Genomic DNA, 17,698 nt, shown 5'->3' with positions numbered 1-17,698 from the left:
GCCTCGGTCACTGCAGGTGCGTAGCTGTTCTGGTCTCTGACAGAAACAGTCCACCTACGGTAACAACTTCAGTGTCTACAGAAGCCGTTTGCATCATTAGGGGAACACAGTTCAAGGATGGAAATCGGGAGATCACATCAATACCCTACCATGAGCTGATTCAGGATCCCATCTGGGCCCACAGGCCGCCCTCAGCTGCTGGCTCTCCTTGGTCTCCGGCAGCTAGACAGGTCCTCCGATTTGGCTGTCCCTGTGGTTCTGTACTCTGGGGTCTTCTATGACCTCCACGCCTTTGAGGAGTCCTGACATTTGGCGGAAGGTCCTCGGTCCTGCTGGCGCCACAGAAGTGGGTCGTGTCCTTCTCGGGATGCCCCATTCTGGTGACGTCATCTGGGGACCCTTGCCTGGTAAGGTGACCCCTGCCGGTCTCTCCACAAGCCTGAGTTACTCCCTTGCCTTTGCTCTTCGAGCGGCTCCTGGGTCCTGGTGACAGGCCCCCTCCACACTTCAAGTATCTCCTGGGCGGCCCTGCCTCCTCTGAGTAGAGAATGGAATTCAGGCACTGAGACCCGAGGACAGGACAACATATTTTTAAACGAGGGAAGCAGAGCTTCAAGTTATCATAGGGACATGGAAGCTACAGGAGGGCAAGAAATCACCAAGCCCAGTTGATCTGCTCGAATCCATCCAGCACCCACAACCCAACCATCTCAGCTCCTGCTGTGTCCACATCCTACCTGGCTGTCCCCACGCCTGCCTGTCTAGCCCATAAAAATGCAACCTGTAGACTTTTTAAGGATTCGGGGGTGGGGGGTGGTTGAGGGAGGGAAGGGCTGGGAGTTTGGGATGAGCAGATGCAAACTATTACATACAGGATGGATAAACAACAAGGTCCTACTGTACAGCACAGGGAACTCTATTCAATATCCTGTGATAAACCCTAATGGAAAAGAATATGAAAAAGAATATATATATGTATATAGCTGAATCACTTTGCTGTACACCAGTAATGAACACAAAATTCTAAATCAACTGTACTTCAATTAAAAAAAAAAAAGCAAAGGTGCCTTGCCTTCCTGTAGCGACGCGTGGCACAGTTAGCTCTGCAGAGAGATGGGTCCTCGCCAGACCTCCAGGTCCTGACCCCGGGGTCCCCACTCCACCCCGTGTCCTTCCCGACTGGCTTCCCTCCCTCTTTCTGGAACACTCTCTGCTTCCAACCCAACTAACAGCTCGTCATCCTCCAGTCCCGGCTGGTTGGCTGGCTGGTGCCTTTCCCGCAGCCGGAATGTCCCACGTCTGACCTGCTGGCGACTCCATGCCCCCGAGGACTGGCCGGCACTTGTCTCTCCCACCAGTTCCTGGGCCCCCGAGGGCAGTGTCCACATGGGGAAGCCGCTCAAATCGCACTGGGCAGCGGGCCCGTGAGATGGACACAGGCGGCGGAGGCTTGATTTCCTTGCTGGCCCCGTGCCGGGTACAGGGCGGGCGGTAGCCAGCCTCCAGGTGTGGGGTTTGGAGACGGGTTCTCGGGGCCCTGCCGGTCATTGTCACTCAGATGCTCCCTCCTGGGGCCATCCTCCCAGACTGGAGACCACGTGGGGGAGGTAAGGCGGGCTGTGCTGCAGGGCTGAGGAGACGGGGTACACCCGAGCCCAGGGGCCTGAGTCAGGACGGGATCACCTGACCCCGCTCTCCACACCTAGGTCCACGCAGTGATCCACCCCCACAGCACTGCATGGGGACCAGCACAGGGAGCCTTCCTCACAGCACATGGACCAGAAGCGCCTCCTCTCCACTTCTGTGGGTGCTGCAAGGCCACACACTGCGATCTATACTCCTGGGAAGTGCTGCGGAACAGCCAGAGACGGGCTAAGGCTGCCGCAGGGTCTGAAGGCCCAAGACGCGGCGTGTTCAACCACTGGGACAGGACAGGACGGACGGGACGGGACAGGACAGGATGGATAGGACAGGACAGACAGGACAGGACAGGATAGGACAGGACGGACGGGGCAGGACAGGACCGATAGGACAGGACAGGACGGACGGGACGGGACAGGACAGGACGGATAGGACAGGACAGACAGGACAGGATAGGACAGGACGGACGGGACAGGACAGGACCGATAGGACAGGACAGGAGAGGACGGACGGGACGGGACAGGACAGGACGGACAGAACAGGTGGTGCCTTCTTGTCCCTACCACAACCCCAGCCCCTGCGGTCCCTGCAGCCAGCAGCTGCCCACCTGCGTAGGGAGGGCCACCCCAGCTGGGGGACAGCAGGTTTCCAAAGCCAGGGTGTGCTGCCACGGGGGCCCCCAGGCCACTCTCACAGAGAGAATGTGCGAGGCCGCCGGTGAGGGATCAGCGCTCAGAAGTTCTGAAACTCACGCGCCCTGAACCTGGTGATGAGAATAAAGTGGCCTTCGTGCACACACAGTGACACACACGGGCTTTGGCTGGAAACCTGGCTTCCAGGAAAGCACTGAAAACGTGACAAGACCTACCTACCTCACAGTGGCTCCGGGAAGCGACACCCACAGCACAGCCAACTGGAACCACGCAGAGAGCCGGCCACGGCCAAGGGTCCGAGTGTGGCCCAAATACACACTCGTTAATAGTGTTTTCAGCAATTACGAGCGCTCTTTGTGAAGACCATGGAGAAGAGACACAGCAAACACTTGCAGGATATTCAACACATAAAAACATTTATATGGTTATGTCTGCTTTGATGTTAGCTTTTATGTACAGAATGGATAAATAAGAAGGTCCCACTGTAGAGCACAGGGAACTATAATCAATATCCTGTGATAAACCATAATGGAAAATAACATGAAAAAAAAAGAGGCAGGGACTGGAATGGAGATGGTACCGTCTGTCCCTGCCACTGACCGTGGTCTGCAGGAAGCCAGTGGCCCTAACATCCAAGGTCCCATCACAATAGCACTGCCGCCGCCTCGAAGTGGGGACATGCCCGCCGCGGGGCGGCTGCCACCCCCTGCCCTTCCCATGGAGCTGCTACACGAGACACTTCCATCTGTGTCTGTGCAGGGTTTCCTGATACGAATGAACCCCAAGAACCCAGGATTCCAGAAAGAGGGCAGCGAGAAATACTGCTGCTTTGCGATTCACGCATCTCCGCTGTGGGATTACGACGAGGAAGCTATTCTGGGGTGAGGAAAAAATAAACTGCATGCGTCATTAGCACTGGGTTCTAAAACAAATTTACCAGCAGAGGTTGTTCACTCAGAACCTTTCTAAACGGGGTCACGTCTGTGTTCTCTTTTCCTAGAAATGCCGAGACTTGGCCGCACAGCAGTGAAAGGAGGGGGTGTGGGTGGATGTTAACTGAATTCTCTCTCTGAAGACACTCAAAACGCCTTCACTTGGTTTCCTCCAGTGTTTCTCCCAATTTTTCTTTAAACATTTTTTATTACTCAAACTGCTTTTCCATCATGCTTCCTAAGACAGCGAGGTGAGAGCCCAAGAAAAGAAAGATAGAAAAGCTATGGAGAGAAAGAGAAGGCCAGACTCCATGCAGGCACCGGGCCACACAGGGGCTGCCCCATCGGGCCAGGGCATGGGCAGGCCAGCCGGGAGCAGTGCAGAGACACAGAAAGGCCACAGCCAGCAGCGGGGACACACGTGTGGAAGGTTCTAGTTAGCGTCCAGTGATGCTGGACAGGCACGGACTCGGGGACACGCGTGTGGAAGGTTCTAGTTAGCGTCCAGTGATGTTGGACAGGCACGGACTCGGGGACACGCGTGTGGAAGGTTCTAGTTAGCGTCCAGTGATGCTGGACAGGCACGGACTCGGGGACACGCGTGTGGAAGGTTCTAGTTAGCGTCCAGTGATGTTGGACAGGCACGGACTCGGGGACACGCGTGTGGAAGGTTCTAGTTAGCGTCCAGTGATGTTGGACAGGCACAGACTCAGCTTGGACCCAGCAGGTGGCAGGGATTTCACCAAAGCATGGAACCCCTTCAACCAAGACCCAAAGGTCCGACAGATGCTTTTCAACCTTGTGATTTCATGAAACACTTTATCTTAAACTGACAAAAAGTGACATATTTGAGACCACAGAATGGAAGCAAAGGCCCTCTGGGACCGTCCACAGGCTTTTACGAAAGCAAAGGTGTCCACGCTCCAAGCACATGACACCTTCTGCACAGGATGAACTGTGGTCCGTCGGAAATGAAGGTGTTTAATCATGTGCATTTATGTCGGAACCGTCAGGGAGGGTAATCGGGCCAAAAGTTCATTTTCCAGTTCTTCACCTTTTCCTAAAGACATTTCAAGTCAAAGCAACAGCAGATCAGTTGGCCAAGGGAACTCATTTTTCTTGATCCAGCAAACTAGGCAGCCCTTTCTGAGACTGCGCACAGACCTCAATGGCCGTTTGCTCTGCCCGGCCCCTGATTCTGCAGCAGGACCTGATCACAGACGCCCACGCTGGTCAAGACACACACTTAGGTTTTTGGTAAAAGTATGGGGATTCTTCCCATGAAAGATATAGATAATGTAAGTGCCCACTTTTCCAGTACTCCTGACAGCTACAGATACCAAGAGACACTCAATGCTGTCACAGAGGATCCCAAGTTTAAAGAATTTATATTTAAAAAGATATGGGGCTTCCCTGGTGGCGCAGTGGTTGAGAGTCCGCCTGCCGATGCAGGGGACGCGGGTTTGTGCCCCGGTCCGGGAGGATCCCACATGCCGCGGAGCTGCTGGGCCCGTGAGTCATGGCCGCTGAGCCTGCACGTCTGGAGCCTGTGCTCCGCAATGGGAGAGGCCACAACAGTGAGAGGCCCACGTACCACACACACAGAAAAAGATATGAATAGTCCAGAGAAACACTAGTGGCTGGGATTTCACAGCAGGTTCCTGAGAGAATCTCCTGTTTCATTTTTAGCTAATCATGCAGCCTGCAGGTCACAGCTACCTACCCGGACTGCATCCCTTGTTCGGATAAAACAGATGCAGGAAGACAGTTACCTTGGAGCTTTGCAATTCGCAGAGGGCTCTTAAACACCTCAGTTTCAGCAGTACTCCCAGAGAAATCTGAGGGGATGGTCTTCACCATTTAAAAATGATCTAGGACGATTCAGCATCCTTCCCCAAAGTGGGTTCCGTGGGAAGCCTGCCATATTCAAAGTGGCTCTGCGATCATCAACATCTGATAAGCTCTAGGCTGACTCGAGTTGGCCTATGACATAGCTTTTCTTCCCTGTAGCGTTCCTCGAATCCTCCAAAACCCAATATGAAATGTGAAATTCCAAGAAGGTGACAAGGGATGCGAAAGTCCCCTAACTTCCTGCATGTTTCTTCTCACAAGTCAGGTGACCGGGATTCTAGAAAGTGCAAGGTGAGAAGCGCAGGCGCAGAGCTGTCAGCTGGGCAACGAGGCGGGAAGCAGGGAAGGCCAGCCACCGCTCAGAGGCAGAAGAACCAGGAGAGAGCCTAGCTGACCGGAAGAGACCCGGCACAGCGGCCATGCCGTTCAGACCTAGGCTGGTGCTCAAGGACACAGCCACGTGGCCACGGAGCTGGGCCACACTCGGGGCTCCTCAGAGGGTCTCTGGTTCCATCTCCAAGGCCGAGCGAACCCACCGTGTTCGCTTGGCGGACTCCCAACCACTGCGCCACCAGGGAAGCCCGATGCTCTTTCTTTTTTTAACCAGCCCTCCCCTCCCTCTTTCTCTGCATCTCTGCACCTTTGCTTTCTCTGCTTCCTCCAGGTGTGCATCTGTCTGGGGGTGGGTGGGGGGGTGCTGGCTCAGGGACCAGCGTATGGGATGGCTGCCTGTGGATAAGCGCACAAGTTGGGCCTAGCCAGCTGTGGCTGTGGAAAGAGGATCAGGTCCCAGGACACAGAGGGAGGCTGCCCTCCCCGGGGTCTCTGTCCCTAGACTGTCCTTAGGCAAAATTCATTTCCTGGGCTTCCCTGGTGGCGCAGTGGTTGAGTCCGTCTGCCGATGCAGGGGACGCAGGTTCATGCCCCGGTCTGGGAAGATCCCACATGCCGCGGAGCGGCTGGGCCCGTGAGCCATGGCTGCTGAGCCTGCGCTCCGCAACGGGAGAGGCCGCAACGGTGAGAGGCCCGCGTAACGCCAAAAAAAAAAAAAAAAAAAATTCATTTCCTTACAATTAAAGTCAACTGGACCTTTTATTTCTTGCAGCCAAACGCATCCTGAAAGAGCCAGTGAAGCAGAAGTCCCTGATTTGCCCTGGGGTACCCCACGAATCCTGGCCACCCATCTGCCCTGGGGTACCCCACGAATCCTGGCCGCACATCTGCCCTGGGGTACCCCACGAATCCTGGCCCCCCACCTGCCCTGGGGTACCCCACGAACCCTGGCCCCCCATCTGCCCTGGGGTAGCCCACGAACCCTGGCCCCCCACCTGCCCTGGGGTACCCCACGAATCCTGGCCCCCCACCTGCCCTGGGGTACCCCACGAACCCTGGCCCCCCATCTGCCCTGGGGGAGCCCACGAATCCTGGCCTCCCATCTGCCCTGGGGTACCCCACGAATCCTGGCCCCCCAACTTCCCTGGGGTACCCCACGAATCCTGGCCCCCCATCTGCCCTGGGGTACCCCACGAATCCTGGTCCCCCATTTTCCCTGGGGTACCCCACAAATCCTGGCGGCTGGTGGTGCTGTTTCCGAGGTGTCAGAGCTGCGGGGTGTGGCCGCCCTGTTCCTTCCCCATCGCTGGCTGGCGTTTCCAGAGGCCACAGAGCCAGCCCTCCTCAGCCCACCCAGTCCCGGGCAGTCCCAGGCACGGTGCTGCCTCCAGGCCGGCACACCGAGGAGGGACAGCAGCCTCCCACGGGACACCAGGGCCTCTCTGAGAGGCTGTCACCTCCCACGGCGGTCACCAACAAGGGGCTCCTGCTTGGTGGATTAAGAGCTTCCAGACCATCCGCCCTCCACAGGATAAAGGGCTACTCAGAACCACGTGTCGAGCTCCCGCCACTTCGCATACAAAAGCATCCTTCCCCACAGCGAACGCCAGTCTGCAGTGCGCCAGTCTGCACTGTGGAGAGCAGCTTCCGCCCTCGCAAGAGGCCCAGTAGTCTGGGGTCTCCTTCAAGCCCAGTGGGTGCAGCGCTGGGGCCCTGCAAGGGACAGGGAGGACCCCGGGGACTGTGGACTCATCCAGGCCAAGTTCATGTCCTGCCTCCGCACCTGCCAAAGTATTGCAGCTGCTGGGCCGTGGTTTCGCCCATGGAAACAGTCTCCTCCTTGCCGTGTGTAGAAATGCTGTGACACTGACCACCATGAGACAGATGCTAAACATCCCAGGACCTTCCCAATGGGCTCAGGAACTGCATGTGACCCCTCTCAACATCAGCCGGTTCACAGGCAGCCTCTGCTTGTCCACGCTGGAAGGGAGGGAAGGGATTCCTCATGCTTTCTGGTGACCCCCTTCCAGACACACGAGTTGCCCCTCATAGGATCTGACCCAGCCTCTGCCACGTCACAGGTTCCCTCCACAGTACACATTCATCCTGATTCATCACTTTTGCACGTGTGTGTTTACACAAAGTGTTTCTCTGAAAGGTCACCTGCTGTCCCCACTCCGAGGGTGAGGGTGAAACACAAGAGCTGGGGTCTGTCTCCAAGGCCGACGGGAGAGGCTGCACCCATACAGCCCGGAGGGGCGGGGTTGCCGGGGGACGCTCAGGTCCAAGGCTGCTGGGACTCCTACAGGGCCACCTGGGGCAGCCCACTCCCCACAGGGGCCTAGACGAGGCCGCGCACGTGGCTGACGGAGAGCCCTGTGATCCCCGTCCCTGGCCCATCCTCGTCCATCTTCCTCCACATCTGGTCCCTCCACTTGGGGTGGGGCAGCTCCTATGTTGCGGGTCCTCCTTGTCACAGGACAGCGGCCTCTGAGACACAGCATAGCAAAGCTGCTAACTCAGGAAACCTTCTGTTGCAACAGAGGTCAGACCTGCTTTTCTGCAAAGACCACCTTGAACTTTTGACTCAAAACCCATTTTATTTTATTTATTTATTTATTTTTTGCCATACGCGGGCCTCTCACTGCTGTGCCCTCTGCCATCGTGGAGCACAGTCTCCGGACACGCAGGCTCAGCGGCCATGGCTCACGGGCCCAGCCACTCCGCGGCATGTGGGATCTTCCTGGACCGGGGCACGAACCCATGTCCCCTGCATCGGCAGGCGGACTCTCAACCACTGCGCTACCAGGGAAGCTCTCAAAACCCATTTTTTAATCAAAGCAGCCCTTCTCTCTCCACGAGCGGCCCCGGCACCGTCTTCCCAGCTGCATATGCACAGCATCGTTTTTTAAACCCTATTTAACATAATCCTTTCCAGACCTGGACTGACATTCCAGCTTGTGGAGCCCTTTCTGCACATCAGCTCCTGTAAGCCATCCCTGAGTGCCCCCCACGTGCCAGGCCTGGGGGACCACAGCCTGTGGGTCCACCTGAGTCCAGGCAATGTGCCAGGTGGGCATTAAAGATCCCAGCGGATCCGACGCACGCTTAGCAACACACGAAGAAAGACTAAGGTCCTCTGGGTCCACCAAGGCACCAAGAGCCACGGGACCCTCATCACAGAAGCCACCAGCACCACGGGGACTGTGGGATGAGGTTCGGGGAAGACGCTCCGTCCCACGGCTCAGAAATCTTTGCTGGAACCATCATCGCCGTCCACCTGACAGCCAGTCTTTTCCAAATGAGTCACAAAGGACTTAAAAATGCCTCGGTGATTTCTCCCACCAACACTCTCTTTCCTGATGCTAATTTAATTTCACTCCCCTCTAGAGGTAAGAAAGTTATCACTCAGAAAGAAGTAGTTAGGTGTCTGCATTTCTGGTAAATCAGTGATGCGATATTATTAAACTAAATCACTAGATAAATGATACGCCATAACATAAATGATGGAATGATGCTTGTCAAAGACCTGGACCTGCAGATAAGACGCACTCATCTGTTTGTGATAACCCAGGAAGACTGGTAGGCTCCTGCAGACACTATGCAAAATTGTCCAGCCACTGTTCCCAGACTCTCATGGGCAAAGTGGGCGGTTTCTTCTGACACACCGCACACATCATTCCCGCCATGAATGAACAGGTCCGTGCTCTCGCGCTTTACTGGCAAAGCCCCAGTGCAACCCAAGCTCCATGCGATCGACAGACTCTGGTTTAAAAATATTATCAAATGAACCAAATGTGGTTGTTTTAAAATTCATATAACACAATAAAAGAAACAGGAAACCCAAGAAGCCTGTGTCTAAGAGAGAGACCCTCGGACCTCACACAAGGCCAGTGACCACCCACCCCTCCAGGGGGACCCACGCAGGAGGAGGCATAACTGGGTTTGGGGCCCCAGTGACTCCCGAGGAGGGTCAGACCCGCCAGGCTATGACTGACAGGCCCGCGGGGGTCGGACATGTAAGCAGGGGCAGGGTGGGTGCCACAGGTGACAGCCGGGGCCCACACGGTGGCAGAGGCAGGACCCCAGCTCCAGGGGTGGGGGGATGCAGAGTGCAGGAGGCCTGAGAAGGTCAAGGGAAAGGTGGGCAAAGGTCACCACAGTGTCCCCCACGCTGGGTATAAGCTGGAGAACCAGGATGCTTGTACGAAACTCAGCTATTCCCACCCCCATGGCCCGGGCTCCCATAATATAAGAACTCAGGCTCGTGGCTCAAACAGACGCTTACTTCTCATGGTTCTGGAGGCCGGGAGTCCAGGGTCAAAGTCCCACAGGGTCAGGTTCTGGAGAGGACCCTTGCTGGCTTGTCTGCAGCCGTGTTCCTGCTGTGTCCTCATGGGTGTGGAGCAGCTTTGGTCTCTTCTGAGGGCACTAATCCCACCACGGGGGCCCCACCCCATCACCTCATTTAAACCCACCCACCTCCCTAGGCCCGAACCTAAGGCCATCAAAGTGGGGTCAGGGCTTGAACAGAGGGATTCTCCGGGGACACAGGCGTGCAGCCCACAGGTCACCCAGACCACACCGACTTGGTAGGCTCAGATGAGCGCAGGATGCCTCTCCCATAGCATTTGGCAAGGACATGGCCACAGGGTGGACACAAAGCCAGGGCAGACTTGGCATGGCCTGCCCAGAGGCACCTGCACCCTCTGGATGCCTCACGTGCAGGACGCGGGAAGCCGGATGGCTCCGTCACATCACATCACAGCGGCTGCAGACTCACACCTGCCCACCCCTGCTCACACCTGCCGACTCCTGCCCACCCCTGTTCACCCCTGCCCACACCTGCCCGTGCCTGACCACATCTGCCCACTGAGCAGCTATCAAGTGGTCACAGAGAAAGAAAGCCAGAGCACAGTGGAGGAGGCCCTGACTCATCTGAGGGGTATCTAGACCACTTTGGGCAACAAGGGTTCTTCCTTTCGAGTGGCTGCTTGAATCGTTCACTCCTTCCACCGCCCCGACTAGTGAATACAGAGGCTTGCGATGCCCCCCTGTGCCCAGCTCCTTCCAGACGGCTTATGCTTTCCTCTTTCCCACTTGACCTGGTCCTTCCAGGGCACGAGGTGGCATTAGGTGGGCCCACGTGTCCAGCACACTGTGTCCATGTTTATTCCCTGTCAGAGCTCCTGACTGACACTGATCCCACTGCTTCCTCTGACTTTGCAGGAAGAGAAGGAGAGCAGGTTTTCCTGCCCTCAGGTAAGTGGCAAAGGAGGGGCCCCCGCCCCCATCACGGGCACTGAGCCTGGGCGGGCAGCTTGAGGCTGCCAGGCATCGCCACTGGCAGCACCAACAAAACACGCATTCAGGAGCTTGGAACCCAGTGTGGTCAAGAGACATCCCTTTGAGCCAGTTAGCAAACAACGAAAGCCACCATGTTTCTACGCGTAGGGCTAAGTGTGGAACATCTTTCCTGGTCGCTGGCCCCAGAGGGTGGAGGAATCTTGGTGACAGAAATTCAGGCACCAAATGCAACATTCTTGTGGGGGAACTGACTCTGATCCCAAGAAAAACAGCAGGCAAAATCCCTGGGTTTCCTGATTCTGCTTATAGAGTTGTACAGTCCACGGGGTGGAGACCGGTTTTCTTGCCAGCCGCTGCGAGAGCCAGATAATATTTTCATGGTCTTATTTTAGGACGGTAATGTTGTAAACAACCTCAGTGCCCAACCCACAGACAGCTTGTCTAGACCCTTATTTGAAGCAGAAGGTCACCAGGCAGGCAGACATCCCAGATGGACTTCAGGCATGTGATGAGGGCTGCAGCCCGGCAGGCACTGGCCGCGGAAAGGGACCCTGACCTCACCTCTGAGTGCTGACACGGGGACGGCGCAGCCCGCTCGCGAGGCATGAGGTCAGAAGGCAGCAGCTCTCGGGAGTGGGCAAGCCTCGGGAGAAACGACTCCCTCATAAGAGTGCAGACCCCGCACGCTGCAGGGGACGGGTATGCAGAGAAAGAGGATGTACTTGAGGACAAGGGTGGAAAAGTGCAGAGGAGACTGGCTCCACCAGAAAAGGCAAAGAGGCTCCTGAAACACACTCACTGAAAAGAGAACATCAAGGGCCCAGGAAGACCTAGCTTAGTGGCTAAGGCCAGCGGTGCCAGACCCTGGTGTCAGGTGCTGCCCAGCTCCACCGCCCACACCGGGGCCCCACCAGCTCCACCGCCCACACCGGGGCCCCACCAGCTCCACCACCCACACCGGGGCCCCACCAGCTCCACCGCCCACACCGGGGCCCCACCAGCTCCACCGCCCACACCATGACCCCCACCAGGTCCACCGCTCACAGCTGGGCCCCACCAGCTCCACCGCCCACACCGGGGCCCCACCAGCTCCACCGCCCACATCAGGGCCCCACCAGCTCCACCGCCCACACCGGGGCCCCACCAGCTCCACCGACCACACCATGACCCCCACCAGCTCCACCGCCCACACCGGGACCCCACCAGCTCCACCGCCCACACCGGGGGCCCACCAGCTCCACCGCCCACACCGGGGCCCCACCAGCTCCACCGCCCACACCGGGGCCCCACCAGCTCCACCGCCCACACCGGGGCCTCACCAGCTCCACCGCCCACACCGGGGCCCCACCAGCTCCACCGCCCACACCAGGGCCCCACCAGCTCCACCACCCACACCGAGACCCCACCAGGTCCACCGCTCACACCATGACCCCCACCAGCTCCACCGCCCACACCGGGACCCCCACCAGCTCTACCGCCCACACCGAGGCCCCACCAGCTCCACCGCCCACACCGGGGCCCCACCAGCTCCACCGCCCACACCGGGGCCCCACCAGCTCCACCACCCACACCATGACCCCCACTAGCTCCACCGCCCACACCAGCTCCACCGCCCACACCATGACCCCCACCAGCTCCACCGCCCACACCAGGAGCCCCACCAGCTCCACCGCCCACACCAGCTCCACCGCCCACACCGGGGCCCCACCAGCTCCACCGCCCACACCAGCTCCACCGCCCACACCAGCTCCACCGCCCACACCATGACCCCCACTAGCTCCACCGCCCACACCAGCTCCACCGCCCACACCATGACCCCCACCAGCTCCACCGCCCACACCAGGAGCCCCACCAGCTCCACCGCCCACACCAGCTCCACCGCCCACACCGGGGCCCCACCAGCTCCACCGCCCACACCAGCTCCACCGCCCACACCAGCTCCACCGCCCACACCATGACCCCCACCAGCTCCACCGCCCACACCATGACCCCCACCAGCTCCACCGCCCACACCAGGAGCCCCACCAGCTCCACCGCCCACACCAGCTCCACCGCCCACACCGGGGCCCCACCAGCTCCACCGCCCACACCATGACCCCCACCAGCTCCACCGCTCACAGCTGGGCCTCAGTTTCCCAAATGCAGACTCGATGTACCATCTGCACCTAACTCTCAGGTTTGTTTTGAGAGTAAATGTTATTTATATACATAAACATATAAACCACACAGAATGTTGTTTTCTTCATCTTTGTTGTTATTATTCTTGTTGTTAGTGTTAGCGCTATACCCCACTGTGGAACATCACCGGGTCCCCCTCCCAAGCCTGCAGCCCACCCTGGGCCAGGCCCTGCCAGCCAGGAGGGACGGACCTGCCAGCCCACCCTTCCGACAAGGTGATGACTGGTGATGTGATCACGGATGACTTCCTGAAGCTCTGCCTGTCTCCTCCGCTGGGGACACCGTGTGTATCACAGGCACCTCACAGTCTTACTTTAAGGCAGAAACTGCTGGTTTAGTTGGCTGTCACCTTCTGGGTCAAGTCAAAATCCTTCTGCCCTGAGCACATCCTATTCAAAGCCAGGAATGTTACAAACTGTTCAATTACCCTCTAGTCCAGGTGCCCGGGAACGTCCAGGTTTAATGCCTCATTGATCCAGACGAAGATGATGGTGGTGACATTTTTTTCAGAGAACCTAAAATTCATCTTTCAGCATCAAATCATCAGTACTATTATTCTTTTACCATTTTTATAAAACTCTTTCTATAACATATAAACATCTCAAACATCCTAAATGTTGTTCCTAAATCATTCCTAAGTGGCACTTTGGCCAGGAAAGTAAAAAGCCTCGCCCGGCAACAAGCCTGGTAGCAACAGGAGAAGAGCAAAGAGAAAAGATCCCAGTTTCCCTTCCTTCCCAGAGCCATGAGCCAGCTCGTCGGTCCTAACTCCGCACGCGAGCAGCCTGGCGTTCCAACCAGGGGTGGCTCACCTGCTTCGCAGCAGCTGGGCCGGGAGGTACGGAGCCCGGCGTGAGCGCAGGGGGGCTCCCGGGGCCGCAGAGCTCGGGGAAGGGGTTGGGGATGGCCGGCAGAGACGACGTCCTCAACTGCTGGTCCCCCTGGTGCAGGCGCCTGCAGGAGAGACAACGCCCGTCAGAAGCTGCCGTCCGCTCAGGACCCAGGGGTCCCACGACTGGGAACCTGCCTGGAACCCCGAGGGAGGGACTTGGACGAATGTTTGAACACCTGTGTCCACACCGCACTGCTCACAACCGTCAAAAGGTGGGAGCAACCAATGGCCCACTGTCCCAGGAACAATGACACCACGTGGTGTAAACGTGCAGCGGGGCATCACTCAGCCGGCACAGGGAAGGGGACTCTGACACGAGCTACCACACGGGTGAACCGTGAGGACGGCACTGCAGTGAGGCACCTGGAGCAGTCACACCCAGAGAGAGAAACAGAGTGGAGGGCCAGGGGTCGGGGCCAGGGGGTCACTGTCCAGTGGGGACAGGGTTTCAGATGTGCAAGTCCTGCAGGTGTAAGACACAGAGGAAAGAGAGGAGGGCACTTCCTGTAACCGCTGGGCCACGTGCCCAGGAGCTTACTTGGACTGTTAACAGACCCCACTCCGCCATGATAGCCTCCTGGTGACAGAAAACCTGGGGGACGCAGGAGTCCTTTGTCACACAGAGCGAGAGGGGAGGAGGTGCAGCCATGCTCACCGTCAGGACCTCCCGGCCCCAAAGTACTGCTAAGCAGTGACTCACCGGAGACTGTTTTACTTTCTTCTGAATTACCGCGCGAGAGGCTGACTTTCTGCTATCCTAGCTTCACAGAAGTTCACAAGCTTCTCTCTCTAGGAGGCAGTCTTGAGCATTTTAAAAGTCCTCTTTTTTAGGGCAGTGAAATGACTCCATACAATACTACGAGGCTGGACCCACGTCATCACACGTTTGTCCAAACCACAGAATACACACCATCACGAGCCAGCCCCCGTGTGAAGCAGGGGCTCTGGGCGCTAACGATGGTGCTAAGGGTCATCGGTTACAAGGGGGCCGCCCCGCTGGGGATGCTGAGGGAGGGGGCTGAGTGTATGCTGAGGGGAATGGGAAGCACGGGGGAAACCTCCGCAGCTGCCTCTCGATTTTGCTATGAAACCAAAACGGCTCTTAAAAATAAAATCTTAAAAAAAAAAAAAGGTGCTAATTGAAAGAGGCCAGACACAGAAGGTCACATATGGTATGATTCCATCTGTCAGAGATATCCAGACCAGATCAATCCACAGCACAGGACACAGATGGACGGCTGCCACGGGCTGTGGGGAGGAGAAAGCAGGGGGGCCCTGCTCAGTGGGCGGGAGGTTCCTCTGGCCGGAGATGGGGGTGCTCGGGAACTACACAGGGCGAGGGGGGCGCTGCACAGCCCTGGGAGTGTCCTAACCGCCACCCAACACACACTGTGAAGTGATTCAGTCTACGCTTGTGCAAATTTCACTTCGATACGTTATTTTAAACACTGAAAAGCAAAGTGGTTTCAGCGGTTCACAGGTATCACCCAAAGCCAAACCGAGGTATATCAGACAAAGCGGAAGAGTCCCAGGGGAGAGGCCCGTGGCCAAAGGGTACTTCCCTTCACAAGACACGGGAGGCGGGGTCAGGGACCAGGAGGGTGGGACCACACTCCTCCACCTGTCCAGGTGCGAGCACGCCCCCTTCACCTGTCACCCCTCTACTGCTCCAGTTTCTGCTCTGTACCTGCTCTCTTCAGATGTGTGACAATCTCTGAAGTCCTCGGCAGGGCAGACCTGCTCCTTGGGCCCCTCACCTGGGTCTGCATCTGGGGCCCCCACTCAGCAGGTATGGGCCAAGTCACCTCCCCCGGTGCCTGTTTCCTTACCTGGGAACTGAGGGTCACCACGCCAGCACCTAGTAAGGCTGCAGTGACCGTTCCATCAGCTACTATATGAGGACCCAACAGACTTATACACAGGAGGTGCTCAGCAAACACAGGAAATCCTCAGCAGACCCATTTACAAAATGAGTCTTTGGGGATCCTATATTGGTTGTCCCATTTTTTAAAATGCACCTGAAGATAAGAAACGATATGACAACGTGAGAGAATGTCGCTGAGAAGAGGCTGGGCCCGGGACCGGTGTCCGCTCTCTGGAGGGAGTGAGCCTCCTGTCCTCTGTCCATCAAACCCTGGGATTCAGTACCTGCAGCCCCTGGGCAGAGGGACAAGTACGGCCAGGACTCCAGACTCAAGGGCCCTGGACAACTAACTGGCAGGGAACCAGGCCTTCCTGCACCCCTGTTCTCTGCCTGGTCCAGCCTCATGCACCGTCACTGCGGCTGCCACTCCATCCTCCCGGGGCCTCCCCGAGGCCACCACGGATGGGTGGCCAACACACTCCAGACCCAGAGAAGCCTGCAGGAGAAGAGAATGTCTCCCCCCAGACTGAACTCACCAGGAGCTCAGAACACAGGGGTGACGGTCTAGGGAGCAAAGTGGTACATACACTGGAGGATGGATGTGACAAAGGGCAGGATGCCGAGAAGCAGTGACCCCAGGCCACCCCGGCCGCTGCACCCCACCTGCAGACACTCGGTTCCCACCCCCCGAGACAGAGCTGGCAAGAGGGTCATCTGGCTGCAGAAAACATAGGATGCCGGGCTGGAAAGAAGGCTCACAGAAGTTTCCAGAAGCACAGCAAACACTCCATCCCCACAAGGAAAGGAGATTCCCAAGAAGACGCTCCAGCCTGACAGACGTCCCAGCCACAGCACACCGCACACCCTCCCCCGAGAAAGCCCAGGGAGCAGCAGGTGTCAGTCACCCCCTCAACCTCCCTTGCCTGCAAACCTGCCAGAGCTGCCGCGGGGCCGGGGTGGGGACCGCAGAGAGCTCGTCTGCTGCATTTCACAAAGGCCTCCACCCAGAAGGTCTCCCATTGCCTCCATTCACAACCACTGCCCCGACTTCTCCCAGGCAGAGACAGAGCCCAGGTGCCCCCAACACTCTGTCCCCCACCCCCCAAATCCACGAGCTGCAAATCTCCTCCACCCCCCCATCCCCGGTCAGCACAGTGCCACTCTAGGCTGGTCCCCGAAACACCTTCCAAATCCCCCCCAGCCCTGACCCCAGGCTTCCAGAACTACCCACCGAAACCCAAATCCAAGCCTCCCTGACCTGCTCAAACCCTTCCCCCGTCCCTCCCCTGGGAGGGGCTCCCAAAGGCCTCTGGATCTGGCCCTACCTGTTGGGATCTCTTTTCTAACCCTCTCTGTGGAGGTCTGATAGACACACAAAGCCGTGCGTATTCAATGTCCACAACTGGACGAGCTTAGAGAGAAGAACACGCCGTGACCCGTCACCACAGTCTGGCCGTAAACATCCTCCAATGTTCACGCCCACCCTCCTCACTTGCTTATTATTGTGATTATTTTGTGTGCGTGTGTGTGATGAGAACACGCCACACGAGACCTGGCCCTGTGGCAAGCTCCTCAACACGCAGCGCAGCGCTGCTAAGTCAGGCCGCGCTGCACGGCACGCCGGCAGGCCTCGCCCACCAGGTTAACCTGACCCTCTGGACCCTCCGACCGGCACCTCCCATCCGGCCCCCAGCAACCCTCTCCACTCCCCGCCTCCGCGCTCCTGACGCCTTCAGGTTCCTTGTGGAAGTGGAATCACGTAGTAACTGTCCTTCTCCGTGGGTCCTATTTACCCGGCACACTGTCCATGCTGTCCGGCAATGGGTGAACGGACGGAGAAAACGTGATACATACACACGCTCAGCCGTGAAAAAGGAAGGGGATCTGGCCACTTCCGACACCAGGGCCCAGCTCTCCTGCTCAGGAAATCTCTTCCTGCATCCTTCAGCTCCTCTCACCCTTAAACACCCAGCTCAGAGGTCTGCTTCCTCCAGGGAGCCCTCCTCCACCTGGCCCCCGGGGGAACGGGACAGGTGTCTGAGACTGC

General features: G+C 57.7%; 1 protein-coding gene across 2 annotated transcripts in view; it reads right to left on the bottom strand.

The window, feature by feature from the left end:
• Positions 1–17,698, bottom strand: part of GRB10 (growth factor receptor bound protein 10) — a 162,340-nt gene that overhangs the window by 59,826 nt on the left and 84,816 nt on the right. For both annotated transcript variants that reach the window (XM_082661649.1, XM_082661650.1), the window contains one exon: positions 13,708–13,849. In XM_082661649.1, coding sequence (XP_082517775.1) covers positions 13,708–13,849 — 142 coding nt within the window. The remainder of the gene's footprint in view (positions 1–13,707; positions 13,850–17,698) is intronic.

This window comes from Grampus griseus, assembly GCF_964374135.1.
Source record: "Grampus griseus genome assembly, chromosome: 9".
In the NCBI taxonomy this organism is placed as follows: Eukaryota; Metazoa; Chordata; class Mammalia; order Artiodactyla; family Delphinidae; genus Grampus; species Grampus griseus.
The sequence above is the reverse complement of the archived record's forward strand: the minus strand, read 5'-3'. Positions and strand labels throughout refer to the sequence as shown.